A 17,741-nucleotide genomic window follows, 5' to 3' on the forward strand; every position below is an offset into this window, starting at 1 on the left:
GATTGATATGGCATACTGCATTTATTCAGCATCCTTTACAGAAAGAAAGATGTCTTTAAAATGCTCAATAAATCAGACTTGTCTGCACATATTTAAAATAAATGAGTCAGGTTAATTTTACAAAGACATCTGTCTAGTTCCATTTTAGAAAACCTACATGGTCTCCAGTGGCTTCTTTAGAAGGTTGCAGCTCTTCCAAGTCTCCCATGACACTTTCTGCCAACCCAGTGCATGTTCCTCTGATGGCATGGAGTGCTATATTTAGTCAATTGAATCTTGACAAATAATTAGAAAAAAGGGCTGTAAGCAATTCTAAGGTATCCAAAGTTTGTAGGCATAACTGTGGTAGCTCCACTGGGGCAATGAATCCACAGCTGAATGGTGTTGTGCTGCAGCACTCATCTCCAGATGGAGTCACTGAGCCCAAGCGTAGGAAGAGGTCATAGTAAACTGTGATACTGTGTTATTTACTGAAGGGAGAAGATCACGATTTGGGCAGCTCATATTCAATTCATGTTGCTCAGCTGTTCCTAGCACATAGGAAAATAATCTATAGGCAGTTTTATGCTGTGATGAGACATTGAATGGCTAAAACTACCTTCTGATATGCCAGAAGCAAGTGTTCAGGGTGGCCCCACCACAAAACTTCCCTCTGAGTCCACATGTTACATACATAGCAGAAACACATTTTAAAATGTTTGCTAAATGTGACTAGTGCAAGTGCTGTAAATTTTAAATGGAAGTGCTTAGTAACATCTGTTGCTGACGGGTTTAGTGAGTGTGCTTCATGTTGGGTAACTGAAAATTCCATAGTCTGAAGCAAAAAAGCCAAGACACATACTATTCTCCTTCCAACCATCACATAGTCTTTATTAAGCAGATTATTAAATTAAATCTGAGCAGCATTTATCTCCTAAAATTCAATTTTTCTTAACATATGTCAGATAAAATCCATTCCATCTTCTGTCTGATTTTTAACTGCTTGCTAACACAGTACCTATTGCAAACTGCATATGGTAGTAAAAAAAGTGATGAGATACTTGTCTGGATTAAGAGTAAGGCATCCAAAATAAATTTTGGAGTAAAATGACCTTAATTTAGCAAAGTACTTCAGCTTTAAGCATGGAAATAGCCAATGAATCACATCCTTAAAGTAAGACTCATGTATGATATGTGCTTCTTGCTAAATTAGGCATAAATTACATCTACATATTGAATGGCAGCAAAAGCCCAGTAAAAAGACAAAAGCAAGCAAGCAACCAACCAAAACACAAAGAAAAGATAAACATGAAAGCTTTGGTTCAGAAGCAATAGTTTCTCAGATGTAATGCAGTCCACATAAGGCCTGTTTTTTTTTTACTCAGTCACTTTATTATTTATTGCTCAGTATCAAAAGGAATAAAACTGACATTGATTAAAGGCCATTGTGATTTGTAGGTAATAGTCATATAATTCTTTGAATAGTATGATGCACATTGTAGGGATAAATCAAAGTCATAGAAGACTGAAAAAGGGGGGAATCACAGTATGATGCAATCATGTAAACATTAACACATATGTATAGATTAATGCAGATTTTCTTTTCTCCACTTGACAGGCCTGATCTAAAGTAGCAAATATTTCAGTTGTAATAAACATTTGAGTTTTTCCTTTGAATGGGTGAATACAAATATATAAAATAATCTCATAAAGCAGACAGGATTAATACGTCTCTACTGCTTTTCCTCTTGATCCTTGAGGATTATCAGAATCCTCTCCCACTGAGTTTATTGGTTATTTAAGAAAATGAGCTGAGCAAATGTTGTTTGAAGTGGAACAAAAAAAACCCTGCTGATATTCCCACAGAAGGTATGAAACCAGATACCTTTGATCAGCCAGGAGTTTGTTAATAATCAGTATGGACCGGCTGCATTACAAAGGGCCGTGTTTCAGCAGCTGGCAGCCCTGCAACTTCCTCTGCAATTAAAGGATGCATAAGAGCAGCAAAATATGTCTCTAAGAGACTGAAGACCAATCTGCTCTGAGAACTTCTGGTCAAGTGTAGAGTTCACCTGGATTTTTATAAGGCTTTCAGTAAGATCAGCAATTCAAATAGGGCAGCTCAGCTACTGAGACCTGGGCTATGCAACACAGATTCCACCTGATTCAATACATGGGAACAGGATCAATAGCTGCTTTTTTTAGGAAGAGCATCACCTTTGCAAAGGCCTATACTAGCCTGGCATGCAGTAGCAGGATTTAGGACACCAATTTGTGGTTAGTCACAGAAAAAACAGGCATTTTGTTTCAAGCTAGTCAAAGAAGGCATGAATTCAGCAGGGAGCTTTAGGATAGGGCTTAATCTCTACGTCATAATACATGCTAAGCTGTTTAGTGTATTTGTTGCAATTACATCCAATTAAATACTTGGAAATTAGGTTCCCTGTCTTCAAATATCATAGGCCCCTGCTCTACAACAGAATTGGCACTGACTGACTTGTGTAATTTAGACAAGACTCACAGGTCCCACAGACCACTCCCTGAAAGGTTCCTGTGCCCAGAACACTTTTGAAGATGGAGGCTTATATGGACAAAACAGGGATGTCTGCACAGTCTCACTAGCATGGAAAAGACTCAAGGGATGATCACGGTGGTTTATGCCAAGGAAAAATTTATGTTGGTGTATTTACTGCTGAATCTGCAAAACTTGTATTTAGCAAATGGAGAAGAGAGCTTTGGTGTGTAAGCATACCACCAAGACACTCAGTGCCTTTCTGTCACAAGTTCTGCCTTTTGATAATTACAGACTTTTGATAATTACAGACTCAGTCCTGTGTGCAGCCTGTCCTTTCCTAACATTTTCAGCCTTCCAGTGGGTTATATAACTGCTTTATTTTTTTATAAATAGGATTAATATATAAAATGTTTTAAGTGCAATAAACACAGAAAAATATAAAATGTTTCAAGCCTGTGGCTGTCTCCCAGCATTTTACCCATTTTCTGTATCACCGCATAAGGGTGAAGGAAACACAGAGCGATGCTTCCAAGCAGGCTTGTGAATCCAAGGATCAGCTATTTCTGTGACCTATGACAGCAGCCAACACACACCCAACATACGCTGAGAGCTTTTGTTCATATACAGAGAAAACAAAGGACACACAAATTCGCTACTCTTTCCTATGGGAAGATTGCACAGAAAGAGAAAGTTGCCAGCTTCCAGGGCACAGTGCATTTCTTGAACTGACATTCACACGGTGTCTCCAAACTGATTTGTTATGAGACTAAACGCCAGGACTAAACGCTTAAACTCGGTTGGTATTGGGGACGAATCTGTAGAACCACAGCCACTACAAGCATTGGACTGTAGTACGAGGACAGTTTGAACGGTACTTTCCCCCCTCCCCCGAAATACACACTTCGAACAAGAAAGCAGTCCAACAGTTTTCTAAGACACAAGAACAGGACGCTAGTTTAGTCCTTCAGAACAAGCTGTCTGTCTCCGTCAGGGTTGTAGCAGCCATCTTGCACCAGAAATCAGCCCAGGCTTTGTTTTTCTCCCTCCCTTACCTTATTCCTGTTACAGTCCAAGGGCCTCTCATTTCCCTGGTGGTTTCTGATTACATTTTCTTTCTAACATTCAACTTTTCATATTTTTAGTGTTGCTGTGGCAGTCTAAAAGTGTTTTTCTTCATGTTGTTGCAGTTTTCTCACTATTTCCCTGAACATCTGCAAGACAGCCCATCTGGGTTGACACAGTGTGAGATGAGGCAGACAGGCATTGCCAACAAAGGGCTCCCACTGCAGGGAGTGGGCTGCTGGAATCAGATGTTTTCTAAGACGTCTGTGGGGACAAAGCCTTTCTTCTTCCCGCTGTATACCTTGATAAAGCCATCGTGTTCCTTTTCAGAAGTCACACAAATCTGAATACAAAAAAGGTATCAAAATGTTAAACTCTTTGCCATGATCAAAGAGACAAATTATTCCAGGGTACATATCAGGCAGGTTAGACATCCTGCTAGTTCCTTCTGTAAGTAGAACAATCCCTGTTGGACTCTCAGTTCTTTGATAAGAATCTCAAACTCACATATTTAGAGACTTACCTTTCCCCTGTCTCCCTCAAGTGCCACATGAGCATGAGAGATATCAAAATTGCTAAGAACTTTGTGGTGGATAAAAGATTTTGAAACTTGAATGTTGACTTCAGCCTACTGTAATGATCATGCGGAAGTTGTCTGTGTATGAGAAAAATGGGTATTTCAGATCACGAGCTATCTGACTCCCTTAGCACATCATGGTGAAAAGTAATCATGGGTCACTCGTAGCAGCTGACCTGAATGCAAGCATATTCTCTTTTGCATGTTAAAGGAGCGTTGGTACTTCTGAGACAAGCAGTGGATTATGATATTTACTCAGCCCTCACACCTGCAGATGCCTGTTTTGGATACCAAAATGTGTGACCCGAATCCAGCTCTTTGAGAGTGTTTCCATAACACCTGCTGCACAGGGAAGCAGTCGTGAAATCATGTGGTCTTTATGATAGCACAAATATTACACTGTGGTAAAGGCTTTCATTTCCTCCTGACCTTTCTCATCTCAGGCATTTCCACTTTAAGGCCCTTCATGAAACATCTGGTCATGGCCGAGCCATTTGAAAGCCTAGTGGTGCAGGCACATTAGACTGGGCACAGCACCACACCAAATAAAGACTTGTTTTCAAATGTCTGTGCCAAAGAACTATATATTTCCTACTAGTCAAACAAGGTTAAAATATAGCTGGAAAACTGACGGTCCTATTGAGACCATTCCACACACTGATTTCTCATGATGTCAGTGCCAGCCCTCTATCTGGACTAACACTCATCTCTGTCTGATAAGTATTTACAATGTTTATTTACAATAATTCACAGGATATGAAACGAACAAAAATAGCTCTAAAGTATTCCTGGATAAATCCATTCCAGCATGACTGTTATGGGTGACATCTAAATACCATGTCTGAATTCTAGAGCAGCTTGTCCTGTTGTTGCATAAAATTTACTAGCAGCACTGATGCTGCCAGAAGGAAATGAAAAGTTATAAGCAGGAGGTGAAGCTGCTTGATATTTACCACCTCTAGTACTTGGAAACAGGTGGGTGGATCTATGTACCTGCAAACAAAGTTTTGGAAAGTAAATGGACTCATTAATTTTCTTACTTATCCTGCCTACTCAACACTAATGGAATTGGATCCCTGGGGCAAAATGACTGAATACACCAACGGGGCTGACATGCAATTAGAAAGAATAATGTATTGTTGTTTGGGCTAAATTACATGAAAAGCGTGGGAGAGGTCTAGAATTGATGCTGTCTAGTTTAGGCTCTGTTGCAAAACAGCCAAGCTCATTTATGTCATGAATCCCCAGCACAGCATCTGCTTCCTCTGCAGTCACATCACCATTCAAAACAGAGAGGTGCAAAGCGCATGGACAGTGAAAGTGTTTCAAACTACTGCTATAAGTTGGTCTCTGTCTCTGAGAAAGAAATGATGAGAGAAAAAGCCTGCAAAGAAGCACAGGACTAAGGATGGCCAAGTACGGAAGACTATCCAAGTGTAGGAAGGAACATTAGTTGAAAAGTTCCCCTTCTCAGTTGATCCATACTGCCATAAGCCTTGGCAGCTTGTCCATAAATAGAACCGGCTGGTTAAAAGGAGTATTTCACTGCATCATTGTGTTATTCTCCTAACTGAAGATATCTGTAAGACTTCTAGCTTTTTGATAGGATCCCCAAAATTATCACATCTCCAGCAGGTCTACATTGCTCACTAAACCTGATGCATTTTTTTGCTTAACCTCCCTGGTGCTGTGCAGAACACATTGCAAGGACAGAGTGGTTTTTCCTGTTGTCTTGTATTGTCAGCAGAATGATTTGTGGACAAAAGAAAAATACTGAATTTTCTGAACACTGTTTTTCTTTGTTTTTGGAGAGAAAAATATGGCAGATTTCTTCTATTTTTTGGTTTGGTTTTTTTTGTTTGTTTGTTTTTTGTTTGTTTTGGTTTGTTTGTTTGTTTGTTTTGTTTTGTTGTTGCTCATTTGAGTGCTCCTAGATATCAGTGTGTCCTCTGCTACAGTGGTAACTTTAGATCTTCACTGGGCATGAGGTGTACAATGCCTTTATGTGAGAACTCTCACTCTACATACCAATGCACAGACCTGAATTCTCCCAAATTCCAGCTGAAATTCTCTCATATTAAGACACTAAGCCTTGCATGTGCCAGACTACAGAGGGCAGAGGTTTTTTCCCACTACTTTCCAAGGAAAGTTAGGGTTCACGGGCAGAGTAAGCTCAGCCACAAAATGTCACACTTTCATAATCCTGTGCAACTCAGGAGGTCTCCTGGGTCTGTGACAGCTGCTGGAACTTTGCAAAGTCCTAGAGCTGCTTCGAATTCTGCACTTTTCAGAGAAGACTGGATAAAATACCATCTATGGCCACTTTTGCTCTCATCCCCTTTTATGTATGCTGCCAAGGATTTCACTCACAAGTTGTAGCCTGGAGATTTGGCTCTTGATTTTCTTATATGGGTGTAAATTCAGAGTAGTCCCAGATGAGGACATGGTAGCATCCAGAGTTTTGGATTTCATCTGATGAATCAGCTGTTGTTGAGGATTAGCCCTGATGAGAGATGGCAAAGATGATGATTGTGAAGGCACGAGGTGCCACAGGTACTGACAGCTGGTCATGGTTTTCTAAATTAAGTTGGAAACTGCTTCAAATGGCAGCTACTCAGGCTGGCATGTTTTGGGTAGCAAGCTCCTGGCCTGACCACAAAAGCGAGCCAGAGAAACCACTCTTCAGTGAATTTGGTAGGAACACAAAGAGGGATGGTTGGGATTTTTCCCCTGCAGTCTGGCTCAAGAAATTAGTAGCGGAGTAAGCCACAGAGTAAGAAACGACATCTCAGGCTATTTCTCACCCAACAAGTTATCTTCAGAATTATCTGAAAGTGGGATCTATTATTATAAAGTTACTTCCCCATTCTTTCATCTCATTGTCTTTAAAAAAATAGTAAAAAAATACCCAAATGTTCAGATTGTGACTGTTGCCTGAACTTGTCAACAGCTGCCCCAGAGAATTTTTTTATCTGTCAGTCTGCCCTGAGCAGGTGGGGGAGATGAGCAACTAGGAAATTGTCCTTTCACCTGCATGGTCATTCCTGTTCTTCTAAAGCCTGTGCTTTATATTTGGGCTTAAATGGCCAGTTCTCTTTGGGAGTAATTTTGAATTGCTGTAACTTTTTGCAGCTCTTCTTTCTTCTGCATAATTAACCCATCTGAGAGCCACAGACTGGTTCTGATGAAGTAGGACTTTGGTTATGAGGGCAGTACAGTTTTAAGAGCTATCCTGGAGTCCATAGACAGTGCCAGGTCAAGAGGTCTGCAGAGTTCAAGTCTTCTGTTTGCAAGAATGACAGCACAGGGACACTGTGAGCTTCTATATCTGCTGCTGCCAGTACACCAAGGTCCTTGCCTATGTGAGCCTTGTGATGGAAATGCTGAGCAGTTCAGTTTCCAAACCCATAGAGTCATAGTGCAAATGATGATGAAGGGTTTTATATCAGTTGTTTCACTAAGTTTTGGACCGAGAACACTGTCATGTTTTACCTATATCACTTAAGGTTTCAAAGAAGACCTGGACTAGACTGTGCCCTTGTTTTGGACTCTTGCAAATCTTTTGTGCCATTCAGTATCCCTGAATGAATGGGGACACGCATCCCTTCTCAGCAAGACTGATGTCAATGGAAATCAGAGAGAGCTGGAAAATGACCCTGTTCTCTTTCAGCCTAGCTGTGAGGTGCAGCACTTAGAGCTGGGGAGCACATGAAGAACTTCAGCATCACTTTCAGTGATGAGTTTGCCTTTTAAGTGATTTAATTTGAATGCATAAGTCACTGTGATGAAACTGATTTTCAAAGGCAGCTGAATCATGCATGCTCTTAGAAGCTCAGCTTCTTTCACAGCATCTCAAAAATATGGGGACATAAAGTAACTCCTAGGAAATGAGGTGAAAAGCCAGGTAGCAACAAAGCATTCAGGCTAATCAGAAGACCTGAGAGAGGTGGATTTCCTGGGTTTGTAGACTTGTCTTCCAATCCTGCCTTATTAAGCCCAGCCTTGTGGATATGAGACATTTGTAAAACACCCATCACAAAATGTTGCACTGACTTCTATGTAAACTCACAGTGCACTCTGGATGAGGCAAAGAGTTTCTGATTCCCAGTTAAAAATGTCACGATTTGGGGTAATTTCTGTTGCCCAAGACCACTGGCAATTTAAAATCAATTGTGTTATTTAAATACAAAAAGCCCAGTTCTAAACTAATTTGTGTTAGTGTGACTGTAGATGTCAGAGGCAGCCAGGCAAAGGTATGAATGGGATCTTTTTCAAAGTAAAAGCAGACATTCAAACAGCAGATTATTTTGACTTCTTTAAAAATAAGGATGATCAAATACCTTAAAGGCTTTTTAAGAGATGCCTTTCCAAATATTGATGATATATTAGATATTTCAATTTTTTTTCTTTTGTGAACAGAGGTCAAATCAGAGCCCGTTGTCATGCAAAGAAGCATTTATATAATGTTTGATGATGAATTTGGGTAGTCTAGGGCAGAAGTTACAGGCTGGAGAAAGTATTATATATATACAAGTGATGACACAATCAGTCAGAGTTGGAAATGATGCAGTTCATATTGTTTGTGAGAACAGCTTGAAAGTGTGGAAAGCCACCAAAATTGGTCAGGTTTGGTTTGCTTATTGATAGTCTTGCTTTACTGATGTCAGGGGCTATGCCTGCCTACCTCCTACAGATCCCTGACTGATCCCGGTGTTGCCCAGTAATCTTCTGAACTGGTTTTAAGGCTCAAAAATCTGTCAGTGAACCCTAAACTCCAAGATGTTGGCATCTTTGAAGCAGTACACTTTTTATCCTCCAGCCTGGGTTTCATATTGCATAGTGGAATTTTCAAGGGATCTTTTGTGAAAACTAGCTTGTGCATATTGCTCAAGATGGGTGAGCAAACTGTGTTATTCTTCAGCCCTCTCCCTCAATATTGGCTTTGCCAGAAAGGTTTGCATGAAGCTGAAACTCCAAATGTTATTTCCAAGGCATGAAACTGCCAAATGATTCCAGAAAAAGTATCACTCGCTGTGCCTCAAACTTTGAAAGTATCTCTGCTTGTATCTTAAAATGGCTTTTGTTAGGGTAGCCATGTAGCTTTGTTGATATGAATTTATTGCCTTTCGCCTTACAAGAGTAGACTCTTTACCCAGAAAAATTCATATAGGGCATGAGAGGACAGAGACCTGAAGGATAAACCATGGAAGGTATCAAGCAATATAAAGAAAATTCATATGATTCTCACAGGATAAGTTTTTCTGTTAGTGTATCATCCTTGCTTTCATTGTCAGAATGGTTCTGTGCTCTTGTTAGACCACACGGGAAGTGACTCAGTGAGGTAATTCTGCCATCATATAGTCACAGGAATTTATTAGACCAGTTAATGAGTTTTTCTAGCTAAAGTGAGACTTGACAGGAATAAGTAGTGATGAATAATCTCCCCTGCTTGCTAATCTGGAAGAAGTCAGTGCTTTGCACATAGTACATGTATTGCATTCACAGCACTCTGAACACTGTGCCCAGAGACAGGTAACATGGCTGATGACATTCCACAGAAATTCCCCACAGACCAAAAGACAAACAAAAAAAATTCTGCCTAAGTTTTCCCAGAAGTCCCATTCAGATGACTTTGTTTTTGCCATGTCTTCCCCAATTGCACCTCTCTCTCTGCTGCAGGTGTAAAAAACAATGGAGAAATAAAAGACAGAAAATAAGAGAAATGGCTGAAGAAAGAAGGAAGGAAACTTGACTTTGGAATTATAAACTACATTTTTAAAGTAAACAATTCTCAATAACAATTAAAATGTTTTTTTACAATAAGAGTTTTCACAGTGAAGGCAGAATTGTCTTTTATAAAAAAAAATAAATTGTGCCCAGTATGGAGGGACAGCAGGAAGCATGGCCTCACTGAGGCTGTCCCACCTGGAAATTACTCAAAATGGCCTTCAAGCTACTTAAATGTCCCCCTTTTGTGTAATTTGTGTGAGAGAGGAGCAGGATCTGTTTGCTATGCTCCTTTCCTCTCATGTCTCTGCATTCATGTGTTTGTGGAGTCTGATCTCTGCCCCCTGTTTCACAACAAATATTTATTTCTTTCTTCCTCTGAAGCCTCTCCCACATGGAGCAAGCACCAGACAGCATTCATATTCAGCCTCAGCATTTATGTGGGCTTGAGATAGAGCTGAAAACGGTTTTTAAAAAAAAGAGGTAGGAGGGGGACAGGATCAATACATCCCTTTCTTTACCTCCTGCCTTGCCAGAGAGGATGAGGCACCCTGACTCTGAGCTCCCTTTGTGATGCTATTATGAAATAAGGACAATAGGAAGGTCCTTGTGTTTAGACGAAGCTGCCAGAGCTGCCCACTTGGAAACTGTAGTTTTGTGAGAACTGAGGCAAGCAACTGGGCTCTCACTGCTTGCAGCAGTAGTCACACTGACAGAGATGATCTGGTACGCCCACTAATGAGAAGTGACACAAATCTTGACCATTCCCTCATGCTGGAATGCCATGTTCCAACACTACCATGTCCTACCTTTGCCTCTGTGTATTGCTTATTTTAGAACACAAAGCCTCCAAAAGCTCTTGTTCTGCTCTGGTAATATTTCTTTTTTCTGTGTGTACAGACAGAAAAAAATTAAAAGAGATGTTGGGTAAAAAGAATGTAAGAACTTTCTTTCCAGAAACTACAGGGCTACCCAATGTACTACATCTACAGGGGCAGATAAAATATATTCTGGTCACTGTATTTCTGTGCCTTCCTTAAAAAGCTGTGTGCACCCAAGGATTGTTAGCACTTTTATGTTTTGCTATGCCCACAAATCAGCAGCAGCCAAGCTGTAAGTTAATCTTATCCACCGGTGCAGTGAAGCATTAAGGAAGTTCTGTATGGAAAAATCTACAGTCCTCAAGTCCACACTGGTTGTGACTTCTTCTCTACTTTATTAAAATCAGTGGCTGTTCAGGTTATAAGGCAAACCATTTCTGGTGATGTGACACAGTTGCCACTGGAAAGGAGAGACCTAATGAGGCAGATGAACACTGGGCTTTGCAAGGTGCAGTGAGAAAAATAATCTACCTTTCTATTGCATCCAGATTTCAGAGTACTCAAGCTGTGTGTACCCTTAGTATGTCATCATCCTATTTAGATCAGCTTATGCCACAAACCTGTCCCTTAATGCAGGTTTTTAGTCATGGCTTGTGCCTAGTGAACCTACCTGAAGGACACAAAATAGAAGGAGCTGCTGAAAATACACCAGGGTGAATGGACCCTGCAAGTCCTCACTGTATGTAGTACTTAAGCTCACAGGGGCACTTAAAAGCTTAAAATAAATTACAGCCTGTAGAGTGGGTATTTAAGTGGTGACACATACACAAAAAAAGGATTAAATATACCTTGCAACTGGTGAACAAGTGTCACATTAAGGATTTACAGCTTTGTGTCATGCTGCCTTAACTCTCTTCCTGTTGAAGCCAAGACAGTGGGCTGTGTTTAGATCTTTAGGTAAGTTAAGATCTGGGGAGGGAGGCACTATCTTTTATTAGATTAGCTCTAATAATGAGGAGAAAACCAGATCATTTTTCAGACACACAAGGTCTACCGCTAAGACTCTGTGTTCATCCCTCTGAAGTCAGTAAGAGAGTGAGAAATATTTAAAGTATCACTAGGAATGTCCATGAAACTGAAAATTCAGGCTATGTTAGGCATCAAGTATGTGTTTGCACAAGGCAAACACTGCTCTTAACTGGCTACTAGGCACTGTTACCATTCAATAATAAATCTTATAAAATTGCAGTAAAAAAATCTGCCTGTCCCCATGTTGCATAATTCTCCCTTCAGTCATTGGTAAGACTGCTGGATGCTCCAGTGAACCCAGTGAAGATCCAGCACAGAGGATCTTACCTGGTTCTCTTTCAGAGTTATCTGTCCCTGTTCCTTGCAGCCAATGAATGTCCTGATACACCTGTAAATTTTCTCATTTTGTTGCACTCTCTGAACAAAGTTAGCAGGAAAATATCCAGTTCTGTCATCAATTCTCCCCTATGAAGGAAACATATTGAAAGAAGAAGATTGTAAACAGTAGAAGCTTTAATACAATTTCAGTATTGAAAACAAGATATTTTTCCTTTTGGAAAGAAAACAGATATAAACTGATTAGCACATACCTTCCACCAGTCTTCATTAGAGTCTTCCAGAAGTGTGATCATATCTCCTGGCCTGTAATTAGAAGAGGGATAGTATGTAAGATGACTCTTAATTGTCATGTTGAATCAGCTTTCACAATTCCCTTCTAACAGGAAGGTGGTCTTTACATAGTTATTTTGTTTGAGCATTCACTGAGGGTAGACTCAATAGGGTAGCAAGGTTTTCTTCAGTCACACATGTTAATGTAGTAAGACAGTCTCTGTATCTTGGAGTCATATCTTTGAGACAACATCTATGAACTGGAAGTTTTGCTTCCTGTTTATTAAGGAACTGTTTAAAATACAGTCTCTCTTTGTAAAAGGCATTATTGCTTTATTTTAAGACCATTTCACACTGTTGGGACACACTACTTCATCATCTGTGTTTTCAAGCTGTGATTGCAGAAGGAAGGCAGCAGGAAAATAGTTCTATTTTACTGACAAAAGCAATTAGTCAGCAGGGATATAATTCTGCCCAAGAATGTCTTTTTGATTTGAATGGGACATATTTACCTTTTTAATGTGTGGTGCTGAGTTGTAATTGCTAAGTATCAGCATCCAGCTGACTAGTTCCAAAGCAGAGCTAGGAGAATAATTTGGCTGGAAACACTAATAGCGAAATTTGCTAAGCTGATTTTGTGCAGGTAGTTGAACAGTTATTTGACCTTTCCCCCCCCACTGGTGGCACTTCATCAACATTCCTACGTACTTATAATAGTGGTATGTTGTAGAAAGTAAGTGGGAGACCATTTCCAAAGGCATTAACTCCAGAAAGCTCTATTTGCTGGATAGTAGACATTTCTTGATCTTAATAAAATTAATTGTTGACCTCTAATTATTCAGCTTTCCTTGTTAGGCTCATTGTATTGTTAAGGTATCAGCATAAGAGCCTGCAAACACATCTGGAGCATCTGTTATGATGGGTAACAGGCTCTTTCAGAGCATGCATAGAAAATGTGGATCTGTCCAGTATGCAGCCGGAGGTATGGTCAGTGGTGGGCCTTTTTGGTCCACTTTCCAAGTGGTTATCATTGCTGCTGATGACTGGAGAAACATGCATTTAGTCTTCTAACTGCGCAATCTGAAACAGGATTTTGTTCAAGCCCTCCTCAAGAACCCGTTTCAATGTGTTTGGAAAAATCAAATGTTACTGAGGTGAGGAAGAAAGCTAGAGAAAATGGACAACTTGGTATCCCAGTAGTAAAAGATTTTTTTTTCAACAGGAAAGAATATATGAATCCTTTACTACAGTTAATATTTATATTAATCACTCAAATAGGTTTTAAGGCAACCTGTAACTTCAAAGTGAATAGACTGGGGCCAACACCATTGGAGCCCTTACACTGAAAAGAAAAACACTTTCAACATGAAGGATTTAGAGAGCCTTGTCCAACCCTTACTCTTCAGCCTGGTTGTTAGAAAATAACCCAGAAAATACAAATTTGTTTGGCTGTCAGAGAAAGATGGCAACTGAACCTAAAGTCTCTCCCTGTCACTTGCCTGAGCACAGAGAATTTTAGGTTGAAGGCTCGTTGATTTTGTTGATTTTCCTAGAAGAGAGCTAATATAGATGTCTTTAATCTCAAAAAAGGATTAAAAATAGAAATGGCATCCAGACCTGTTATTCTTGCACCCTAGATTTAAGCTGCTAATCCGTGATAGGGGGTTAACCCACTTAGTTCTTACTACTAGTTTTGTCTGCTCTACCTCAGTGATCTAGGTTTCAGGAGGTGGCAAGGTGGCAAGTCCCTACAAGGACTCCTGTAGGTCCCTTCCAACTATTCTATTCTATTCTATTCTATTCTATTCTATTCTATTCTATTCTATTCTATTCTATTCTATTCTATTCTATTCTATTCTCTGCAGTGTCTGAAATGTGCCACATGCTTGTCTTGAGGATTCTCTTTCTTCATGCTTGTCTTCAGGATTCTCTCTTGTAATATAAGGCCATCTCTTAGAACAAGTGTATTACTGCAATGTCCTACTTTACTTATGCCAGAGCACTGGAAAATCTGACTGATTGCTTCTGCTGTTAAGGAAGAAATCCTGGCTGTGGTAAATTCTAATTTCACCTGAAATCAGGGCTACACATCTTCACTGCAGTAATCTGCCACTCACTGTATCCTCTCAGAGATGAGCTGGGAACTCCAGAAATCTGCCCTAACTCTTCCTTTCAGCTCAGGTCCTTCCCCTGCTACTTGTCTTTGTTATGATGGAGCTGCTCAATGCCTGGCTGGTTCCCAACTTGGGTTCCCAGGACAGTGCTTGTCAGCCTTGACAACATTGCTCTACTGAACCCACCTCCAGCACCTCATCTATGCTAAATGGGAATTCATGCAAGAGAGCTGGATCCTGCCAAGCTCTGCAGTAACAAAACAACATTACCAGCTACTGAGCATCCCTTATGGAACAATGTTAACACATATATTACTGAATTTCTGACCAAGGGACAAACAGTGCTGCTGTGGTTGAGTAGCACTAGTCGAAATCCTAGCTAGTATCCCTGGAAAGAGTCTGGTGTTCCCTGAAAGAGAACATTTCAGACCACAGGCTATTTTCCCTCTAAAATGTGGAACAGGAAGATTTTGAAGGTTGATATGGTTTCTGGATTTCTGTGTCTGGATGAGGATGGTAGTCCAGTGCAGGCTTGTCTGAGAGATGTTCTATTTAATAGAAGAAATGCACGAGATGGAATACACTCCTAAAGAGCAGGATGCAAAGTGGAATCTTTCAAGAACAATAGTTGGTAAGGTGCACCAAAGGTTTCCATATACTGTGGTTATTTTCTGAAGAGCTGACATTCCTAAAATAATTATCGGGAAATGCCATTAAAGCAGAATGATAGGAAAACTTGTAATTTCTGCATTACATCCCCCACTTTAGTTCCAGACCAATGAGAAGGCACAGATGGGAACAGGAAAAAGACTTTCAACTTTGGAGATGCTGAGGAGAGGGGCATTTCTCTGACAATTCCCTAAATTCTGTGGCACATGCATGATTATTTTGATATAGGGATGCCTTGAAGACAGGTGCCATGTTTCACAGTAAGAACTCTAGCAAGACCATGCAAAATGTAAGTAGCATGAACAAAATAATTTCAGTGAAAGAAAAACTGTCCTTTTCCTTCATTGGGCTTGGATTAGACCTTGTAATGAAAGCAACTGATGCAGAACTGAGGAAGTAAATGCTAAAAGTAGCAATTAACAAGGTTATTTTGCAAAGTTCTCACTGAAAACACTGATACCCAGCAGCTGGACACCATTTTATTTTTTCAGACAGAACTGAATAAGAGGGAGGATCAAAGAGGACTGGTAAAATTTCTAGCATTAGCATGAGAGGTGGTGGAGAATTCCTAGCTGAAAACTTCTGATTGAAAAACAAAGCAAGTGAGAACATTTTATAGCTGAAAGCCATCTTGCTCCTAAAGTGATAGAAGTGTTTTTGAAACTTTTAATCTATTGTATCCTTGCCAAAAGAATTGGTCATCTGCTCTTTTTTAACTGTGAGAACATCTTTGTGTCTTGACGGCTCCATCTATAAAAGTGCGTATTAAAAATGTCAGAAGAAACCCTCCCTTCCCCAAAGTCATATATGACCATCAGTGCAAATGTGTCAAATCAACTAATATTTTGGAGTTTACCTCATCTCCAAGTCTTCATTTTCTTGTGGTACAAATTTGTACAAGGCAACATAGGTGTTCATTTGTAACGTGCTTTTATAAAATGGTCCCTTTAAAAAAAAAAGAGAAAGAGAAAATTTAAATAGCTGCTCTGTAAAGGAATTTAGTTCATTTTGTTACAGACAGTGGAACCAGAACCTGATCTTACAATAAATTAGCCAAAATCATCTCTCTGCTCTCACAGCTTGGAGGACTATGGCCCAGGTACATTGCAAGCCATTAAGGCAGTAACTATCTTAATTCAGAAAGAAGATTATTTAACTTGAAGATCAAATTCCAGGCTTCCAAAGAACACAAGCAGAAATTTGCACTGGCTGCTCTTTGGGATCTTTGGGACAAGATTTCAAATATGAGTGTGCCTTTTTTCTCTCAGTAGTACATATGATTGCTCTCATGAGCCCAGTAGTGTGTTATTGGCATTTTATAAGGTGTCTAGTCTACAGTTCTCACTGTAGAGAACTGAATGGAGCTAGAATTGTACAGTGCACAGGCCCCAATTCAGAGCAGCAAAATCACTTTTTAAAAGTGATTTTAATATGTGAAAGCTTTTTGTGTTGGGTTTTCCACAGAGAAGACTGGTTATTCTTTTTTCTTGCTTTTTCCACTGTTAATCTGGGGGAAGAAAAAAAGAAAAAGCAGCTGAAGCAAACACTAAATAATTTTCAAAATAAAATCTGTGATTTTTACATGATGGGAGTTCTATTCTAATTACATAGCCTGCACACTGGATTTTTTGCATTCCCAAATCAATTTGCAATAAGCAGAAAAACATGAAGTGATGACAAAGGATAAACCAAAAAGACATCCAGTGAAGTGTATTGCTTCCAGCTGTGGCCAGCGGCCCAGAAATGGTGTAAGAATACAACTGTCAGATATCAGTGACCCATCAGACCTAGTCAAGGTCCTCAGCCATAAGAACAAGAGTTTTATATGACTTCCCATTACCATTGCATCATCACAAAATTTATGCTCATACCGGGGAATGTATACTTTTTGGTTCTTCTCCAAAGTGTTCTGTGCCATTTTCAGAGTATGTAAACACTGAAATAAAGAAAACACATGACATTTTAGGAGTAGTTTAAGACTCTTCACCTTAACAGAATCACCTGGATTTTATTCATCTCTTCCCTTTCTCCGTATTTTCTTTGATTCCTTGTGGTCTCCTCTGAGCCCTTCTACACTCCCAACAAAACCACAGATTCCATTGGCACATGACACAATCTCTGTCCTCCAGAATTTACAAGTGTAACAAACGAACCATTTTGATCAGATGAATAGACACAAGTACGACACTATGAACAGAACCCAGGTACAGTAAGTGCATTACTATTTAAAGCCCAGCAGGCTTTTTCTCACTTTCAGTACTGTATTGTCATGTCAGTATTTCCATTTTAAAGCACCTGCAAAAGCTGATGATCATATATGAGCAATCTTGGGAAAGTATGTATGCAAAACCTCTTCCTTCCCCTTTTTGACCTATACCTCTAAGTGTTTGATAGCCTTCTTGTTCCCTCTCTTCACTAGTTCATTCCTGGGGTGCACTGGATACACTACTTCTCTCTCTGAATTTACAGGAGGTACCTGAATTGCTTTCAAATTAGGGTAGGTAAACTCAGACACAGGCCTGCAGAAGTAAAATTTTGCTTTTAAGTTACTAAATCAGAAACTCATAGAGTAAGACAACAGTCACAACACCTAACATACCCGATAATTAATCAGTTACCCCCTATTGTAATTCATTCAT

At 39.8% G+C, this 17,741-nt stretch overlaps 1 protein-coding gene across 4 annotated transcripts in view; it reads right to left on the reverse strand.

Annotated features, from left to right (window-relative positions):
- Positions 1–843: 843 nt before the first annotated feature.
- The window catches only part of STAC (SH3 and cysteine rich domain), a 72,319-nt gene continuing 55,421 nt past the window's right edge, over positions 844–17,741 (reverse strand). For 3 of the 4 annotated variants that reach the window (XM_038128771.1, XM_038128774.1, XM_038128772.1), the window contains exons 7-11: positions 16,974–17,038; positions 15,959–16,047; positions 12,301–12,352; positions 12,038–12,175; positions 844–3,899 (exon numbers count right to left, since the gene is read on the reverse strand). In XM_038128771.1, coding sequence (XP_037984699.1) covers positions 3,801–3,899; positions 12,038–12,175; positions 12,301–12,352; positions 15,959–16,047; positions 16,974–17,038 — 443 coding nt within the window. In that variant the 3' untranslated portion in view covers positions 844–3,800. Of the gene's footprint in view, positions 3,900–5,993; positions 6,637–12,037; positions 12,176–12,300; positions 12,353–15,958; positions 16,048–16,973; positions 17,039–17,741 lie in introns of those variants that run through there. The other variant, XM_038128773.1, reaches the window with a different exon arrangement.

The sequence above is a fragment of the Motacilla alba genome, chromosome 2, assembly GCF_015832195.1.
Source record: "Motacilla alba alba isolate MOTALB_02 chromosome 2, Motacilla_alba_V1.0_pri, whole genome shotgun sequence".
Taxonomy (NCBI): Eukaryota; Metazoa; Chordata; class Aves; order Passeriformes; family Motacillidae; genus Motacilla; species Motacilla alba.